Here is a 19,989-nt window from a genome sequence, read left to right as displayed (position 1 = left end):
TTGTGTTTTGCCAAATAAAATAAAAATAGACTTATAAGATATTATTTGACTGAAATGCTCTGTGATGAACGTTGCCACCCGGTCAGGCATCTGCTTGGTCACCTGCAATGGTCTTGTGTTTTGCCGTCGTGTCCTTTTTAGACAAGCGTCAGCTCTGTGGGCTCTCTTCTCAAGTTTTGACCAATTCACACACTGACTGTGTGCTGTTCATTTGACGTGGACATCATCTCGAAGAGGGGCTCAGGGTTTCAGCTCGCATCAGAACAAAAATAAAACAAAATGGTAAGATCCTCAGCTTCTATCAGCGTTAAATATAGCAATGTAGCTGTGTTACATTCATTTGAAGAGACCGTTTCAATGTCTGTTAGCTTGCTTGCTAACGTCAGCTCATCATTTGTGGACGTGGCTGTATTTCAGACTTTAACACAGTCACAAAACACACTATTTACACTACAAAACACCACATCTATTTATTATATGTACATATTAACATGCTTTGTTTAGTCCCAGCTTGTAACTACTAGCTAATGAGTTGAAATCAATGAACAGTGTTAGCTAAGTGAAGGCCTTTGCCATCAGTCACTGACATAAACAAAGTTATGAATCAAAGGTAAGTTAGACAATCAATTACCTGAGTTAAATCTCTTCATCTGAATGCTGAGGGTTATATATTGCAGGGAATGTTTGTTGGTTTAGTCATTTGTACCTCTCTGTGATTGTCACACATCAGAGAGGTTATAATTAGGTTGATCTTTGACTGTGTATATTAATTGTGGTTTCTCTTTTTCAGCCTGGACCAGCAGCAAGCGCAACAAATGTCGGGGCATCTAGCCGTTCCCCCAGTAAGACAGTGGCTCCCCGTGCTGCAGGCGCTACTGTCAGACAGAGGTACACACACACACAGAGTTAACTCAACTTTCATTCCCACTCTTTAGATTGACCTGTAACTTTGTACAAGGTCATATAGATGTGCAACAAATCCAAGGAAAGATCTGAGCTGATGGGTGCAGTGGCATCATGAATAAGTCACTCAGGGGCGTGATAAACTTTTAAATGATGTTGAATGTTTGTCACTGTTGTCAGATCACCTGATTTGGTGTCATTGATGGTAGCTCTTTTGAATCACATCATCACACCAAGGAGAAAATATCCCTTTTAGAAGAATTTAGCTCAAACAACTTGATGATTACAGAGAGCTGGGAAACCTCTGGTAGTGACTTGTGTTCTTAATTATATACCAAAAAGATTTCAAATTCACCATATGTGGATCTTTAATTTGTCAAGTCTGCGTGTTTGCGTGTATTTCTCTGAAGACCACATTACAGATAAGGTAACGCAATCATCCCAGCCTACGCACACATGCCAAACTTATTTCCAGAGCCCACCTGCACCTGGCGTCACAGTGAAAAGAGGGATTGATGGTTTTTAGCCCCTCGCAGTATTTCTTTGTTTGCCCTCCTACATAGATTAGAGTAGCACAGATGGATGTTGTGCTGTGAGCTTAATCAGTGTGTAATCACAGGCTCGCTGTTGCCTCTCCCATTACCCATTACTATCACCATCTTCATTACCTCATTAACTTGCATTTAATCTCATCACATGAGTGAAGAAGTCATGATTCACTCAGCCTTTTCATCACCAGCTACTGTAGTTAGATGCATTCTGAATACAGTGTATGATGGCAAAGATTATGATATGATGAGATTAATGGATACTGTTGTTAACTTTCATTGTGTTGCTTTGTTTTTTTGTGTATTTTATAACAGGAAAAATCTATAAGGAATTAAATAATTACATGGGGAGGGATTTTTACAGATTAAGATTGCCATGAAAGCATTTGAATATTCTTGACCTGAGTTGTGTGTCCCACAGGAAAGCTACCAGCAGCGGCACACGCAGTGGTGGCAGGACCACAGGATCAGCAGGTACTGGCGGCATGTGGCGCTTCTACACGGAAGACTCGCCAGGCCTCAAAGTGTAAGTGCAGTGTATAAAAGCAGTTAGATACCACCACCTCCTTCACCCATCTATTCAGACACCCCCGCCCAAACACACACAGAGTCTAGACAACAGGGGACATACACAAACAAATATAACCTTTGACATTTTTAACTTTGATCCGCTCAAGTTGTGCACTGATTCTCAGGATTTCTGACACTTGCTCTATCAGTGTCATTAATGTTCATCAGGTGGGAAAGGAGAAGTGTGTAATGGTAGGAAATCAGGCAGACGTGCCTCTGTGATGAAACAAGTCATCTCTGAGCAGTGGATGTGTTTATATACACACACACACACACACACACACACACACACACACACACACACACACACACACACACACACACACACACACACACACACACACACACACACACACACATTTAATTATGTGATGGAGAGAGAACATTAAAGAAAACTTAAACTTCATAAAGTTTTATTCTGCAGCATCCTCACTCCTCATATTAAAAAGGCGTCCGGTCTCCGGGCTGTAGTTGGCCGTAGTTGATCGATGGTGCTGTGGTGGTTATTGAGTGCGTCTCTCAAGCAGTCGAAGGAGGGCAGTCCAGCCATACAGTGCTGTATATCGAGTGTGTGTTTGTTCCTGCGTTAGACGCCGGCCTCAAAGCTTCATTAAAGGATCCACTCTGAAAGGTCAACTCAATTACAGCCTCCTGACAGGGGGAGGAGGGGGGGCGCTGAGGAGGTGGTTGGCATGGCAATGCTGCTACTTAGCGATGCATCCTCTCCACCCCACCCCCCACTCAGTCCCTCCTTTAGTGATGAGAGTCCCTCCTTGTTTTCCTGCAGCTCATCAATAAAATCAGCCACTCCACTAAGACTCTTGATCTGGTTGGGGTTACAGCAAATGATGGGATTTTGTGTGTGTGTGTGTGTGTATTAACCAGTGTGTCTTTGTTGCAACAGCGGCCCGGTGCCAGTGCTGGTGATGAGTCTGCTCTTCATCGCTTCCGTCTTCATGCTGCACATCTGGGGGAAGTACACCCGCTCTTAAAACTTGTCTGATGACCTCTGACCCTGCGCCTCAGCTTCTTAACATATTGGACCTGGACCAAACAACAACACAACTTTACTCCCCTTTTTCCACCATCATGATCACTACAACACACAGACACACAAAACGGATATTTTGTATGTGACCGTTTCAGTACTTCGTCTGCAGTGATGCTGGTGTCCACCTTGTTGCTTTTGTTCATCCGTGTTTTTCAAGATCTGGGCGGGATGAACAGGAGGAGGCCGTGCTAGCTCACCTCACTTGTGATGTCTGTGTGTGTACCTGGCCCTCCTTTTGAGCAGCATGTTTACGCCACTGTTGCATAAAGGTTTAGAGCCATGTTCAAAGACATTGTTGTTTTCAGGCCCCAGCAAACATTTCTTATCGCCTGAATTGCATTTTTTGTTATCAGCATTTGTACAAATATAATTGTAAAATTGTACAATAAAAAAAGGAAAAACAATTTCTGTTTGAAGGTATTACTGTTTTTTTAATTTATTTGAAGGTTTGTTTGTTTTAGAAAAAAATATAAATTACAGCGACATGTCAGTTTGTGATTTTCACATTGAATCTTTTTTGAAGACTGTCAGAGCATTGAACTCAATACATTTTTCCTGAAGTCATTAACCCTTTAGACTGGAAAAAAAGAGAAGCATTTTGAATGATTGTGCTTTTCAGGACAGGAATGTTAAGCGATAAGCTTCAATCACTGACAGTTCACCTGTGCTCAATGCATTTTTTCAACAGATACACCATCACATTTATTTAACCTGAGTTTTTATCATTTCATCTACTGACAGCCTGATTCCAGATTACACAACTCTCATACACTGTATCATCTTATCTACATGAGCAGAAAAGGCCAGGTTTGTCTGTACACATACCAACCAGCTGCTTTTATTCAAAGTTTGACTGGATCAAAGTTAATGTGAAGTGTGCATACCTCTGAAGAAGTTCAGAGGCAAAAGCCTCAAACATGGGCAGCCCCAGGGTTTGTCTTCATGAATCTCATTTAAGCTTTTTCTCTTCTGCTCTCAGTAATTGCAGACAGGCAAAATTGAGTTTTAAAGATAGCAGCTTTGGTTCCTTTAACATCAGCGTGATGCCAGAGGGCAAAGGACATGCAGGATACCAGGAACAATATTGCCACAATACAGAATGTTAGAAAAAAACAGATTTTTTTTAAACCCTTTTTTTGGTTCTGGGCCTTTTGAGTCACCTTCTCTATATTTAAGAAAACAAATGAGAGTAATGAACCTTTATTTAGAAAGCATAAACCTTTTCAATCTTGTTTAAGTCTTCTCTACAATAATAGTCATTTGGTCTCAAAAACATACATACAGCATTTGGACTCCAAAATTCCTTACCTGTGTAATCTGAAGACAGATTAGCACCTTTAAAGGAATGTGAGTGTAAAAGTTTTCCTTCATGAATCATTTACAGATTTGTCATCTCTGTGAATTTTTACACTTGTGTGTTCCTATCTTTTCCTGAGGGGGGCGCTGCAGACTGTTTTCTGAATGTCCCTGGCTGAGAGGACATAAAGTTATAACCCAACATGAACACATGTTCTGTGGGGATTCTGCATCACTATTAAACTGTGTAACCACTCATGGCTAACTTGGCTAACCACAAAATTCCCCCTCAGTCTGTTTTATGATTGAGTTCATTTTTTACTCCTGATATTTTTCAGACACAACTCTCTACAATGAAACAGCTGCTGGTTTTGTCCAATGAATGAATGAATGAATGAATGAATTTAACACACAATGTTCAGTGTGAGGGTTGCCACTGTGAGGTGTACTTTCTTTTGTGGCGTGGTTGTAGAAGTTGTTGAGGCCCCAGCCTGCATCACCAAGTCCGTGCTGCATATGAAACCAGCAGCTGTCTTTGCTTGTGCTTATGCATCTGTGTGTGTCAATGAGTGTGTGTTTGTATGTGTGTGTGAGTGAGAGCTTGAACCTTGTGTTAAACGCAGCATTCAGATCTGCTGTTCATTAATTCATTCTGTTGCTATGGCTCTCCTTTCCCACAGGCCTCCAGTGTTCGTGGCAAACTCTCCGCTCCTTGCCACATCACTCTCCCTGTCGTCCCTGTCCCACACACACACACACACACACATACGCACACTGAGATACACTAACCAGCTCCACGGCCCAATTCATGGTGGCACAACACGACAGTGAGCCAGAATAATTCAACACAAGCATTAAAAATGAAGGAGCTGCGGTGAGGCCGTCCCTCAGTGTTCAGGAGTGAAACATTGGCCGCTGAGCTTCAACGCTGCTGCAACCTGTAGTTCCAAACTCCTCCTGACACCATCCACGCAAGTCAATTCAGTGCTTCATCACAGGGTGGAAATAAGGTTTTAATTTCCTTAGTGCTTTAAGTTCAGTCTTTGTTTGTTTGATTATAATGTCCTTAAATCACTCAGTATGTCAGCACTTACAGGAGCTCTATTTTTGTATTTCATTGTTGCTTGATGGTTGAAGGGTCTCATTTGACACACCTGCCATGTTAGAATAAACCTAAGTCTGAATTATATCCTGGAAAAGGAAGTTCTTAGGCTAATATTAACGATTAAATTGGAGCAAGTGTGCACATTTAGTATGATTTGCTTCTGTATCTTACTGAAATGGGTGTGTGTTTTCTTTAACTCATTGCCAATCACTGAATAAACTTTATTTATGCAGGGCGTACAGTAACATGTTCAGGTGTGTAATATTGGTTTACAACCTTCGATTAAATTCTACATTTACTGCAACTCTTTCTTGAAACTGAAATTTACAACCAAATGATTTATTCCCCCATGAGACATTTATTAATTTCCACAACATCAAAGAAGATCTCACCAACGTATATGTTCTCAAACCCTACAGTATCTCTCCCCCATACTACATAAATCATCTTGAACATCCGCATGTAAAACACTGTTTGTCTCGTGGGGAGAGAGAGAGAGGGGGGGGGATGCTTGGAGAGAGAGAAAATAAGAAGTTGTCTTTATAGAGCTTCCTCTCTGAGTCTTTTTCAGCAGAAAGCCATATCCTGTGATGAAACCACACGCTTTTAACAAGGGATGGCCCCTTACATGGGGGGTGAGCATGTACAAGTGCACATAAACACACACACATTCAGAAGCAGACCTCTAAATAGGTCACATGCATTTTCTGTTCTACATAACAAACACCTCTCTGTGGTTTTGCATGAAGGAAAAAAGGGTAACACTAAGGTGCATGTATTAACCGTTCACTGGTCACATATTAGCCGCCTTATAATATGGCTCTTTGCTATTCCTCACTCTGCATGACTATTCCACCCTCAAAAACAAGAATGCAAACACATTGTACATGAAAACAATCTAAATCTGCATCACTAAGTATTTCCTTCAGTATCTGGAACATTCTGCATTTCAGGATTTAGGCATCCTTAGCTTCTTATAATAACCAGTGGTTAGGAGGTCATTGAGGGAAAACTCATTCTCAATGAGGCATTGGTATATGCGTTTATAATGTGCTACTAAGAGCAATTTTAGTTAATTTGTATGTTAATTCTGTATCATTTGAAAAGGCATCAAATCTTTGCACTAAAATGTGGAAAAACATGTTGCATGTGAACAGATGCTTGAAAACCTGAGGTGGAAAATGAACAGTGGAACAGTTAAAGGGGTATAATTATTTCTATGTAGAAGTAGGGTTGAATAAGGGACTTATCAATAGTAATTGTCTAACCTAAAGGTTATCCCGGTCAGCTCAGACCCTTTGAGGAGAATCCAGCCAGAGTACTGGAATGGAAGCTAGGTTAACAACCCCTACAGACGGCATCAAGCCTCTCACATGATTCAGCACATGTATGCTCTGAAGTTAATGAACATTTTCCAATAGTGTACACTTAAATCATCATTGATGTTTGAGTAGGAGTTTCTTAAAATTAACTTTAATATGGGATAGAGCTAACCTCCATTAGCTAACTGTGGCAATCAGGCATCCAGAATGACACTGAATTATTCTAAACAATAATGTTGTACTTTTTTCCTGCCTACTTTGTTGTCTTTTTTCTTTGTTGTGGAAAAGTTCACGTTATTTAAAGCAATGAAAATTTGTAATGAAAGGTGAATATGTGACTTTTTCTATGAATGGTTACAGAATAACACTGAAAGACCGCTCTCTTTCTTGCTCTATTTTTTTAGCTCTACTTTACTCTTGAGGCATGTCACTCTCTCACTCATCCATCATACTTGTGTTTATGCCTGAAGATGTTCCACCCTGCAGGCAAACTCAGCTATCAGGATATCAGGTGCATCGGAGGACTGAGGATCTGAAACTCTTCTTTCCTTCAAAGAAGCTGAAGAATACATCTCTTTATATATATGAGAGAGAGAGAGAGAGCCCAGTCATGCACACATATATGCCAAGTTAGAGTGAGTATTTTTGAACAAATCACATGGTTGGTAAAGCGTGGAATGAACGGAAGGACGGGTTGGATCGATCCACGCTCAACGGCCAATTGAATCCTGAGGGACGTCCCAAAAAATAAGGGTCTATTCAGGGAATGTGGGGACACCTGGATTTACACTGCAAAATGATGTGAAAACTGCATGTACACAGGCCTGATGGCAGATTTATTTACTGCTGACATTATGTGGTGTAGTATACAAGTATTTTAAGTGTCATGAGCTCTTTTATCCAAGCAAAAGTAAAACAATTTAAAATAAAAACATAGAGAAATTTTAAGTAAAATGTATAATAAATGTGTACCTACAACAGATAAATGATCCTTCTTACCTCGGTCTCGTAAGTAAGAGTACACTCTCTCCAGGATGGTCCTCTTAAAGTGATCATTAACACTGTTCCAAGGGTTTGAACGGTATCCTGACCAAAGTGACCACTTTAAACAATGTGCAAAATGTGCAACGCGTTTCTTGTATGTTTTTGTTTTTGCTAGTTTTTCAGAATTTTTTTTTTAATATATTTTGTATCATTTTGCTTTTACAACACTTTTACTTCTGTGCTTTAAAAAAAGGTTTTATGTAGATAAAGAAAAATATTTTCAAAGGCCTCTTACAAATGCAAGGCAAGCTTACTTACACATTACCAGTTCAAAATGCTTTACAGAGTCAAAAACAAAACATGAATAATATTGAAAGCATTAAAAGAAATATGACATTGAGCAAAAATAAGACATTAAGGCATACAATGTAATGAAATATATAATTAAAAAGCAAAGAAAGATAACATGAGGCAAAAATAAGATATTAATATAATACATGTAGGGATGTTCCGAAGCAACTCATTTCCATGTTGTTTAAAAGGGAACTAAAATTCTGACCAACCATCTAGTCTGAAGTAAGAAAACACTTGATTACAGTGTAAATTGAGCATAATTTATTAAAGACAGGTCCACAGAGTCTGGTAGATCAATGTCAACTTGGTCTGCCGGATGTACAAAACAATAGCAGAGCTAGCACCAGCAGACTACAATCCTCCATGCAGGTTAACCTCTTGTGCTGGTTACACATTGCTCCAGTTGAGTGATGAAATACCAGTTTAACCTGACACAGCCTACGTACGTACAACTTCACCTCCATTTCCTAGATCAAAATACTGCCAAACCGCGCTGTGCAACTGGATGTTATACCTTATTGCAATATCCTAAAACCGGGCAATTACTGATAGATAATCCACACTGTATGCCCACCTGTGTTATAGTGCTCTTAAGTCACTAACTACAGAGTCTCACCATCTGGATAGATACAGATTAGGATTCTTTAAAAAAACAAACAAACAAAAAAAAAGCATCTTCCCTAAAGCGAAAGAGTGGCTTTTAGAATTCAAGCTGAGCATTTCCAAATGGGTCCATTTCTCTATTTATGTGAAGAATATTTCATTTATTTAACTGTGAATTTAATTGTTAGTAAATTATTTGTTGTATGAGATGAAAAGATACAGCGTTCAAAGCCAAACTCTTCAGTGTTTATAGTGAATGCTAATTTGCAACACTAACATGTAAAGAGAGCTTTTATGAAAAAAGAGATTAATAGCACACATTAAAAAACGACATAAGCTTTTGTGTCCTATTAATGTTGTTTAATGTTGATAAAAAAATCCTCTGTGAGTTTAATTTATTTATAATATAAGTTTAAATGCAACAGAGCGTCATTTATCAAAGGTTACAGCATCAGGACAGCGTATCATACATGCGTGTGTTCTGTTGGTCCGGTTGCCGGGATCATAAGACCTGTGATTAGTCGGTCACATAGCAGCCAATTGGTGCAAGAGTCTGTTAATGGCCGCTGATCAGTAGCTCAGGATGGTCTGCTGAGAGGTGAGAGCTTGTTCACTGTAAATTTATCTGACTGCATATCCTGCCCTCCTGACCACATGGTCGCTGTGATATAACTGCAAGTGGGTCAGGAGGGTCCACAGTGTGTGTGTGTGTGTGTGTGTGTGTGTGTGTGTGTGTGTGTGTGTGTGTGTGTGTGTGTGTGTGTGTGTGTGTGTGTGTGTGTGTGTGTGGATGCGCCAACTGGAGGCTCCCTGAACTTTGTGTACTTGGACCTTCATTCAGAGAGAAATAAGAGAGTCAGTGTGGGAGCCAAGGCTGAGTGTGCATCTATCAGGAGCTCATCTCTGCCTCTCTAATCCTCTACAGGACACACACTCACCTCGTGCTTTGTGCATGGAAGTTGAAGCGTATCAAACATCCTAGAGTGACTGTTCAAAAATAGAAGTCTTAGTAACTGAAAATTTTTCTATAACTTCTTTATCAAGAAGAAGTCCAAGTTTAACTGTGTTCTTGAAAAAAAAGTTCTATTTGTCAAATTTAGATCTTCAAATATTAGAATACAAACAAGCTGACTCTTTTATTTGTAGGGCTGTTGAAACACTAATTTTTCAAATTGTGATTAATCGCTGAGTCTTAACAGTAAATCACATTCAACTGCATGTTTAAAATTCTATTATTTTGCATTTCAAAATGGTTCAAAGGTCTGTATTAATAATGTAAAGCAATTCTTACCAGTGTCTTGGTTTGAAAATCAAACAAAAGCGATGAAATGTACTTTATGATATTGACTAGTAGATTTATTATTCAAAGAAATGCTGCACTCCTACATGAAAATGTTCTGACACCATGACTCATACATAGGAGAAAGATTCACTGTGCTTATTCTGTGAAAGACAGTGTTTGTTTTTATTTCTTTGTTTCTCATTTTTAAAGAGTAACACTGTTAGGAAGGAGTGGATCTACAAAGTGAGCAGCATGGTTTAATTTCAATAAAGTGTATTTCAAACAAAAGCACATCATAGCTTTATAACCGTTGCCTGCTGTCATCAGTCTGTCATCAGTCTGATTAGCTGCACCTGTGTGTTTAGGTCAAAGGTATCACCAAGTATTTCGGTGAGCCGTCTGGGAGTTCTTATAAAGTAAATTGTGCCATTCAAAAGTGCAGTTATGTCATTATTTTCTATCAAGGTGGCAGCAGGAAGCATGAAGAAGCTGTGGCAGCTTAACTACAGTGTGCCACAAGGGACAAAACACGATAAAAAAAAATATAATGTTTTAATTCCAGACCTTAATCTGATTGTGTTTAACACATTAACACTGACAGCCCTACTTATTCGTTATATTTTTGATTCTAGCATTATGGCTTCAGTGCTTGCTCCACTCATGGATACTCTTAACCTCACTTGTGGAAAAGGGAAACATTCATGGTTGAAGAATGAAGACACTCCTGCTTTTCGATCAGTGGTGAACTTGACAGAGCATCCAACAGGTAAAGAGACAGGATTTCACAATATACTGTCAATGAATGCTACTCCTTTTTCTGTCACTTTCCCCCTTTTTGCTGGATGTGTGTTTAACTGTTAAGGGGTTTGCTTTACAAAACTAGATACTATGTCAGTGTTTTGTTCTTGTTTCCATCATAGCAGCTTTTCTTTAAAATCAATAAAATGAGTCAACCAGTCAACTAGAAATAACACTTAGTTTAGCAGGGCACAGAGGAAAAACAAGGAAAGAGAAGAAGACACAACAAATAACTTAAGATGAAAACAAAATTAACATAGGAAGATAGATTAATTAGAGAATAAACAAAGTTCTGTGTGTGTGTGTGTGTGTGTGTGTGTGTGTGTGTGTGTGTGTGTGTGTGTGTGTGTGTGTGTGTGTGTGTGTGTATCTTCCTTGTTAAGTGTGTGTGTATGGAGGGGAGGAGCCATGATAAGGTGTATCCCATGTGCGACGCCAGTTAGATCCCTGTGACCTCTTCACCTACCTCCTCCTCCCAACAGCAATAAAACCGCGTCAGGCCCTTTATACAGTCTATGGTCAGGCCTGGTGATACCCCGTGTGACTGCCACTGGCATGGAGGAAGAGCCAACTGGGCTGTGATGTCATAAGCATGTGTCCCCCTCAGCTCCCTCCCCGCCAAAACTTATCACCCCCTCCTCCCCCTCTCCACGCCACTTAATGCCAGCCTGCAGCAGAGCGGATCAGTCTGGAACCTCAGGGACACACCGTCCACGACTGCAACTAATTTAGGGGAGGAAGGGAGGGTGACACGGCTGTGCTAAGTGTCTCAGGTGTCAGCCTTGTGTTTTCTAATATTAAAAAACACTCTGCCCCTCTGAGTGTGTGTGTGTGTGTGTGTGTGTGTGTGTAGCTATGCGTCTGTGAGAGTGTTGTTTATGTGCGGTGTATTTTTAGGTGACAGTATTTTCCACTCCTTGTGCAGCGGTCCAGGACAGAGACTGGGGTGGAGGTGTTTGTAAGAGTTGGGGGTTACAGTGAATCTAGGGATTCTCTGGCACTTATGTACGATAATAATTGTCAATAATATATATTAAAAGCTTTACAGACTTTACATTTATATCATAAAAAATCTTTGCAGAGATTTCCCAGCATCAAACAACACAAATTGCTTTTAATGGGCCAACTGTTGTTGTCCACTCAAGCCCACATTAGCAGCAGAAATAGTTCAAATAATGACGTCTTTCTTTTAAGGGTTTTATTACAGAGGCAACAACATTATCACTGAAATCTTATGAGTCATATTCATCATTTTTCTTGGCTTGCTTGTGGTCTGCACTGCGCTCCTAAATCGAATACTTCCTACATGGCATAAAAATAAAACAATATTCCGAGATCAATAATTTGAATATGAGGGAGCAGAGGAGGCATAATACTTGGCACAGACAAACATCCTGTAGCAGTGCTGAATGGCACAACAACATATAATTTATTTTCTAAGGAGATATTAAACTGTTGTTGTGCATATTTGTGTGTATGAGTGTGTTTGATTGTGTTCATGTAGCGCAGATGTGATGACTGGGTGTGGTAGACAGAGGTTTCTTTAAGGGCATATCTCATCCATTGTTTATAACAAGATGTTTCATTAGGAGATTCAAACTTTTACAACTTGCCTCTGTTTCCTGGACCCACGCCAGCTACTCTACAGGTGTGGTTGTTTTTGCGGTTTATCATTTCACAAACTTTCCGCATGTGACCGGCGTGCAGCTGATGAATGAAGACAGCTGATTAGAGCAGCCCTCAATCACATGCTCAGTAACCATTAGAACACGATGCTTTTTATATACACTAATAATAGAGTTATAAATGGTAAAAATAATCTGCCCCTAGTGCCGTCTACCATTTAGCCTGATATTTTTCTGGCAACTTGTGACTGAAATAGTTGGCGTGTATCCTCTTGGTTTAAAGGTTTAATGAGTGACATTTTTTAGAAACATTGTGACTGTTGAAACAGGCTGTCAAAACCAAGTATAGTATGTCAATATATTTTAAGTTAATATTGACAACATGGATTTGCATAAGAACAAATTCAGCTAAAGCAGCAACATTAATTCATTCTTAAATGTGTTTTTGACTGAAGTGGGGTACATACTACAAAATAAGGCCAATTTTGGACCATATTCACACCTTAAGACAAAAGTCAGCAAAGGAGCGATTATCTGATTATCCTATGATAATAATAATAATAATTTTACTTGGAGAGCACTTTTCAAAAACCAGCTTACAAAGTGCTTTACATGGGCAGCAAAATAAAAAAGGCAGATCATAAAAACACACAATGGTATTAGGTATGAGTAATTAGACTTCCCCTGATCTGCTCAAGGTCGCTCTAATTTGAAATAAACATGTTCAATGTTTATGATTAGAGATCCACTTGTGCATGGGGAAGCACAAACTAAGAAAGTCAGAAATGCCAAACATGCCCTGTGTAACACAGCACAGTTTAACTAACAAGTAAAAAGAGTTCAACAGAAATTGCTCCTGCAATGGGTGCCGCAGGTATTTAAGCAGCTAGCAATGATTAGTTTGGCAACTACTCCATAGTCCGCCCTGTGTGTTTACTCTTCAGTCTCATTCTTCCATGAGAGATTTTGTGAGGTCTTAAGTTTTTAAATTGTGGACTCTGGTCACTGGAGAAAATAATCTGTCAGGGTGTGGTGTGCTTTGTTAGTCATGTCATGTAACACCACACACTATCAAAACAAAACTGTTCAATCTGTCTCTACTTGTCCTCATACGTGGGGTCTCACACATTTGCATATCAGGTCAATTTTTTTTTCACTTTCTTTTTATTGAATTCTAGGCATAGATAAAACAGAAAAACAAGACAAACATTAAGGAAATAATTAAGTAAATAAGAATAAAAGAAAGATGCTATAATGCTGACAGTAGTTGAGGTGGTGAAATTTACAGCACAAATAAAAGAGTCATACAGTCATACAATATAAGAGAAAAATAAAAGACAACGTAAGCATCAGCGTGTTACAATGTGAGTTGGTGGCAGCTCTAAAAACACAAGTGTCATCTGAGTAGCTAAAATCAGTTCAAATTTGAAGAATCTTTTAGTGTGTGCCAGGCTTAAGTGATGAAGGTGCGTACAAAATGAACCCTTGTGTGAAACAACTCAAGTTTTGGCTCCTTGGATAAATATCACACTCAGCTAGTTGCCTTTCTAGGAAGAAGAAAGTGGGTCTTCCAGAGCAATGAAAACATCTGTTTTTTGAAATGACCTGGTATTACCTGACAACCAAAACAGAAAAAAAAAAAAACAGTGGATCCAGAAACAAAAGCAATGCCTTAAGACACTACAGAGAGTGACAGGCTGAGTCAGAGAGAATTGATAGTTATCTTTGTGTTCTTGCCCTACATTTTGCATTCTTCATAAAAAGTTAATACAAAAGTATAAATGAAAAAGTCAAAGGCTTTTGATTTGCTCTCTAAACGGTGTATGACCTCCAGACTGCATAGCTTTGCTACACAATGGAAGAAATATTGAAAAAATTTGACAACATATTACATAAGCTTCCTTTTATTTCCAATTGAGTCAGCCTACTTTATTTGCATATAAAGGCTGCCTGCTTTGCATATAGTATGTTCTGTATTAGGCATGTTCATTCTTTCTTAGCAGGTCTGTCAGGGCAGGTTATTGCATGTTTTGAATGCGTTTGTCTATGAGTGTGTGTGGGTCAGACTGCGGCAGGTGAAGGTGTATTATGTAATTTTAAATGTTAAGGGAGTGGAAGCACTTAAGGAGTGGGGATGTTATTTGAGTCGCTGTGGCATTAGAATGCACCCCCCCAACTTTAGATAACTAGCACAGCCAACAGAGCTGTGTTTGTGTGTGAATCTCTGATTTTACAGCTTCTATGCTTGTGATTTGCTCCAACTGTTGCATATAATAGAGGGCTCTCAACAAGGGCTTCTTGCATTTTTTCCTTTAGGCTTGGCGTCAGATCACTTATGTAGATGAAAGGAATATTTGGTTAACTTGATAATTCTCTCAAAACAGCTCTAACCTCTCACCCAGAGTCTCATTGTAACCCGGAAGGCAGTAGCGTCTTGACACAGTGCCCTGACTTACACATCCTCCATAAATGTTATGTAAGCTTTTATTCCTGCATATGTGATGCAACCGTTCACTCTGCTCGTCTCCACATCTTTGTGTTGAATGAGCACATACTGCACCGTACTACCAGGATATTTGCTAATCCATCTCTGCTGCTTACCTGCTGCAGGTCTGAGCAGGGAAACCCCTCTTGATACTCAAACGTAAATCAGGTTAAGTGCTTGAGGGGCTTAAGTGGGGTCTGTCAATGAACTTGGATGTGTGTGTTATCATACAAATGTCTAAACCACAGGCCATGGAGAGGAAAATAACATAATGACAGGCCAGTCCTGCAGTCATAAGTCTGCTGTCGCCTCGGGGTGAGGTGTGTTTGTGGGGGGATGATGTGCCAGGAAAAACCCTGATCATACTTTTTCTCTTCTATTTACCAACGATCTCATAAAAATCTAAATGTTTCCTGTTCCTCTTTTTACTTTTTACTTTCTCCATTTCGACAGTGTTAGATTTGGATCTTTAGCATTTTTTAAAGTACCACTACAACACTGCAAAAACTAGCTATATTATAACAGCAGCCTCAATAAAACTAGAACATTAATTCTTTATTACCCAGCTGTGTTTAATACTTCATTGTTATTGGTCCAAACCCATACTAATAGTGATTACTTCTCAACAGTATAGTTGTGCCAGTGACAATCTGATCACATACGTCCGGTTTAATCAATCTGCCTGTTGACACTTTGGCAAAAATGAGAAAAACTGACAGATAACATAGCCGATATCTCGTTTGTTAAGAAAGAAAAGAAAATAGAGGAAGAAGACAGCTCAGAAGATGCAAGGGAGGTTAAATGGATAGTTGCTTCTTTTGAAGTGGGGTTGTATAAGGTACTTGTCAATAGTAAGTGTGCCAGCTGCAGGGGATGCTGGGCAGCTTGGCCCCTTTGTTCAGAAAGTGTCCGGAGAACCGGATCAAGTACAGCCCTACCACATAAATAAGCCAATTTTAACAAATTCCAACTAAAGCACACTTACGCCAAGGACAGTACTGTGGTTGGAGATTGTCAAAACTGCTTAATTAAGAGGTAGATACCCAGTCTGCAACACTTGATATCCTAGCATCCGTTACGCTTCTCCAGCTGCTTTTTCAACAAAGGGGCTGAGCTCACTGAGATCTCCTGTGGCTAACACACTTACTGTTGGCAATTAACTCATATACAGCCTACTTGACAAAACCCTGAACTATCCATTTAAAACATACAAAAAGCTGAATGAAAGAGTTGAAGATGGACAGGAAACAATCACAAAACAGAACGATGTATGTGCCTAGGTAGTGTTAAAGGGCTGGTTAAGTGAAAAGAAAATGTCAACAGACATTGAGAGTTATGGGGCAGAAGACCTTAATCAGGAGCTCCTGTCCTTTTATGCATCAATTTCCAACGAAAAGATACTGAAGTTTAAATTGTACCGTGAATGAAAATGTGAAGATCAATGTCTACTCCAACCACAAGTGAGCTGATATGAATATACTGCTGCTATGGAAGCATCCCCCAACTTTGGGTCTGAGGGACCTTTTTTTTAATTCAATAGAGCCATCTTAAAATCTATATTTTTTGTCGACTTGTTTATTTCTTTTGTTGGTAGCTGAGTAATCCCTCCAGGGTGAGACAAGATCCCTCCACTTCACATCAGGTAAGAAGCCGTGCTCACACTGTCATATCCCTAAAATATTTTGAAGGGCTCAATACACGGGCAGAATGTGATCTCACTGAAAAATGGCAAATGCAAGCCCCTTTCCGAAACATTAATAAGCACACTGAAATATTTGTGTTAATAATAAGCATAACTAATATGTAACTAATATTTTAATATTTAACGTTTCTACTTATTCTTTGTTTAAGCAAAATTAGTAATGTTGCAGTGCTTCAATGCAGTTGCTTAATACCTGAGGCTTAGGCCACTACAAAGTGTCACCATTTAAATCCAAGGTGTCCTGCAGCTGAAGAAGAAGACAAAGAACATGTTGCACGGCCAAACACTTGCTTATATCAAAGAACTGCTGAGTCCGTATAACACCATAGACTGTATAAAAAGATGGACTGTATGACAGCTCCTGAGAATCATGGCCAAAACTTTTAGAAGTGTAAATATATCAATAAATAAATACTGCCACCTCCATTATAACTGATGGACTTGGTTTAAACTTTAAAATACACTTCAATTAAATTTTTCTCAAACATACTTTCTGTCATGACCATTATTTCTTATCACACTCATCATGTGCAAGCGTTGACAACACAAGAGTCATTGAACTTTCTTTAACCATGACTCTTCAACACAAGAATCTGTTCTGCTCTGGACTACACCAGCTTGAGGGATCTTTGTCATTTAATAGGTGAGTTAATTATGTGTTGTGATTTGTACAGTGGGTTTAACATCAACTATGTGGCTCCACCAGCTAGATCATCTCTATGCATGCCTCGGCCCAAAAAATATTCACCAGCATACAATGGCTGTTTTTGGAAAACCACCTGCTATTCTAGCAGTACGTACTGATTTGGCCAAAATTCAGTATGTAGTATGTAGTATGTGAAAAAGTGCAAAATCTGCAGCACGCCAAAACTCCCCGGATGTCTACTGATTCGGGAAAATTTCACAGTATGCATCAGACCAGTCTGCCTCATGTACTGTTTCCCACAATGCACAGCTCTCGTTCAATTTTAATCATTCCTCTTCTTTTTTTTTGAGGGGGGGACTCCGTTTCTAGGAGCAGTGAAAATTATTAAATTCCATATAAACCACTTCCTAACTTTATAAATCATAAGTGATGCTAAAGAAGCATTTTTCCGATCAGCTTTGCCGTTGTTTACTTCCGCACTCTGAAACCAGAAATTTAATGACGTCTGGCTCAGCGTACTGCAACACAGATCAAACAGAACAGTCATACTACAGACTAAATTCAAACGCAGTATGTAGTAGGCAATACCTACTGCCTACTACATTAGTAGGTAGTTTTTTGTGCAATGAAAGGACACTTTTGGAACTGATTCCTACTGGAACTAAGAACTGTGGACATTTTTAAAAAGAGCCCCATTTGTTCAGACTTGCCTTTGATCAGTCTGTCTGTTTGCTTTTATATCATTGTTTGTATTTAATGTCTGTTTAAAATCTCTCTTGTTAGTGTTTTAATCATAAGCATCTTGTGGCATCTGTTTCTGAAAGTTGCTGTATGAATAAACTTCTTTACTGGATGTGGTTCAAAGACGAAAAATACATGGCATATGTATTTCATGTGAGAGGGTGGTAATAGGAAAAGAGTGAGATGATCAAAAAAATGCAAACTCCTGATCACTGTGTCTTATGAATATATATTCAAAAGCAACATTTGATACCAGACCTTCATCAGGCTAATAGTTGAAGTCCCTCTCTATTTCGGACTATAAGGACTGCAGAAAAAATCATCGGTGTCGACCTGCCCCCCATCCAGGACTTGTACCGGTCCCGGGCCAGGAAACGGGCAGGTAGCATCACTGCTGACCCCTCACACCCTGGACACAAATTCTTCAAACTCCTCCCCTCCGGCAGGCGCTACAGATCACTGTGTTCACAATCCCAAGTTTCTCCTGAAGGCAATAGTGACTGTTTGAGAGTGTGACTAGTACTGATAGGCAGTTGGGAACAACCTCTGCAATCAGTGTGTATGTGTGTGTGAAAGGGTGTGTGAAGTTTCTATAAAATACTTTTCTGTAAAATGTCTTTGAATCTTTTAAAAAGCGCTGTATAAATAAAATGTATCATTATCATTATTATTATTTAGAAGTGGATCACAGCCATACAACAAAATAATTGGCAGCCTGCTGGTTCCTATGCTAACAGGCTTCCATGATCCAGACACAGATGAAAAAACTGAATGTATAAAAATATTTGCAAAAGGATTGGAGCTGGATTTATCTTACAAGCATGCGAGGTGAAACTTGTGACTGAAGCGAATGAAAGTAACAACTCATACTGTTAGGTAAACACAACTACTGCTGGATTCAAGTTAGCAAAGGAACCAGCAGGGCCATATGAGAAGTGCAATAACACCGGCCTCTGCAAGTTCCTCTACATACCTCTATTTGTGAGCGCCCTCAAGGTTATTCACCTCATTTTGCAGAGTCACTAACATTTTTGTTAAGAAGTGCAATTCTATAATGTTACTTCTGTTACTTTAATGGCTCCCAAATACACCCCAAACTCAATTATCCCTAAAATGCATGGTAGCCTATTGTCAAAACTGCTACTTCTGTCATCTTCTGTAGTGAGTGACGTTATTGTGGACACGTGAATGCAAGTGGTCAACAGACATCCAAAATATAACAAGCTGACTTGAGGACACTCAGTTGTTTGTGAGCTGTTAAATAAATGTGGTTAAGTAAAAAGAACATTGTTCCCCCTTGAGTTCAAGTAGAATAAAATAAAAAAAGGTAAACGTAAATAAATAAAGTGTTATAAAACTATATCTACAAGTTCTCATCTTTCCCGTTCCTTCCACCTCACCCGCTCTGGGCTCCTGCCTCCCCCTTGACGTTCACCAGTTGCTTGCACGGATGAATGAATGAGGAGGAGAGCAGGTAAAACAAACCCGAACACAATCTGCTGGGGGAGAAAAATGCAGACTTGCAGATTTTTTCTCACAGAGATTTGTCACGGTGAATGACTGATGTGCGGAGACTGACAGAAACATGACAGCGGCAGCATGTGTGCGCATTAGCTCTGAGCATTGAGCTGCTTCACTATGTATTATTAAGAAGCTGAGAAATACAAAAGAAACACAGAAGCTTGTCTTGTTTAGCAGAATGTGTTATTCTTTTATGAGGCTGTTTGCAGATTAATGACTCTGTTGTGAGTCAGTGATTTGTAGCCAAACAGAAATAACTTTGATTCAGCTTAACGTGTTGGCAACTGCACAATGACCTTTTGGATACTTTCATTTAAATTGTTTGTTTTCACAGTTAGACCGATTAGACCGGATAAGTAAGAGACTTAAATGGTAGCACACAAATATGCAAGTCTGTGTGTGTGTGTGTGTGTGTGTGTGTGTGTGTGTGTGTGTGTGTGTGTGTGTGTGTGT

At 39.4% G+C, this 19,989-nt stretch overlaps 1 protein-coding gene across 1 annotated transcript; it reads left to right on the top strand.

Annotated features, from left to right (window-relative positions):
• The first annotated feature begins 149 nt into the window (after positions 1-149).
• sec61b (SEC61 translocon subunit beta) lies at positions 150-3,476 on the top strand. Its single transcript, XM_034697673.1, has 4 exons — positions 150-282; positions 791-888; positions 1,873-1,977; positions 2,926-3,476. Exons 1-4 carry the CDS (start codon positions 280-282, stop codon positions 3,011-3,013), a joined length of 294 nt encoding a protein of 97 aa, XP_034553564.1. The 5' UTR covers positions 150-279; the 3' UTR covers positions 3,014-3,476.
• The last annotated feature ends 16,513 nt before the right edge of the window (positions 3,477-19,989 follow it).

Source organism: Notolabrus celidotus, chromosome 12, assembly GCF_009762535.1.
Source record: "Notolabrus celidotus isolate fNotCel1 chromosome 12, fNotCel1.pri, whole genome shotgun sequence".
In the NCBI taxonomy this organism is placed as follows: Eukaryota; Metazoa; Chordata; class Actinopteri; order Labriformes; family Labridae; genus Notolabrus; species Notolabrus celidotus.
This window is presented reverse-complemented; position numbering and strand designations above follow the sequence as displayed.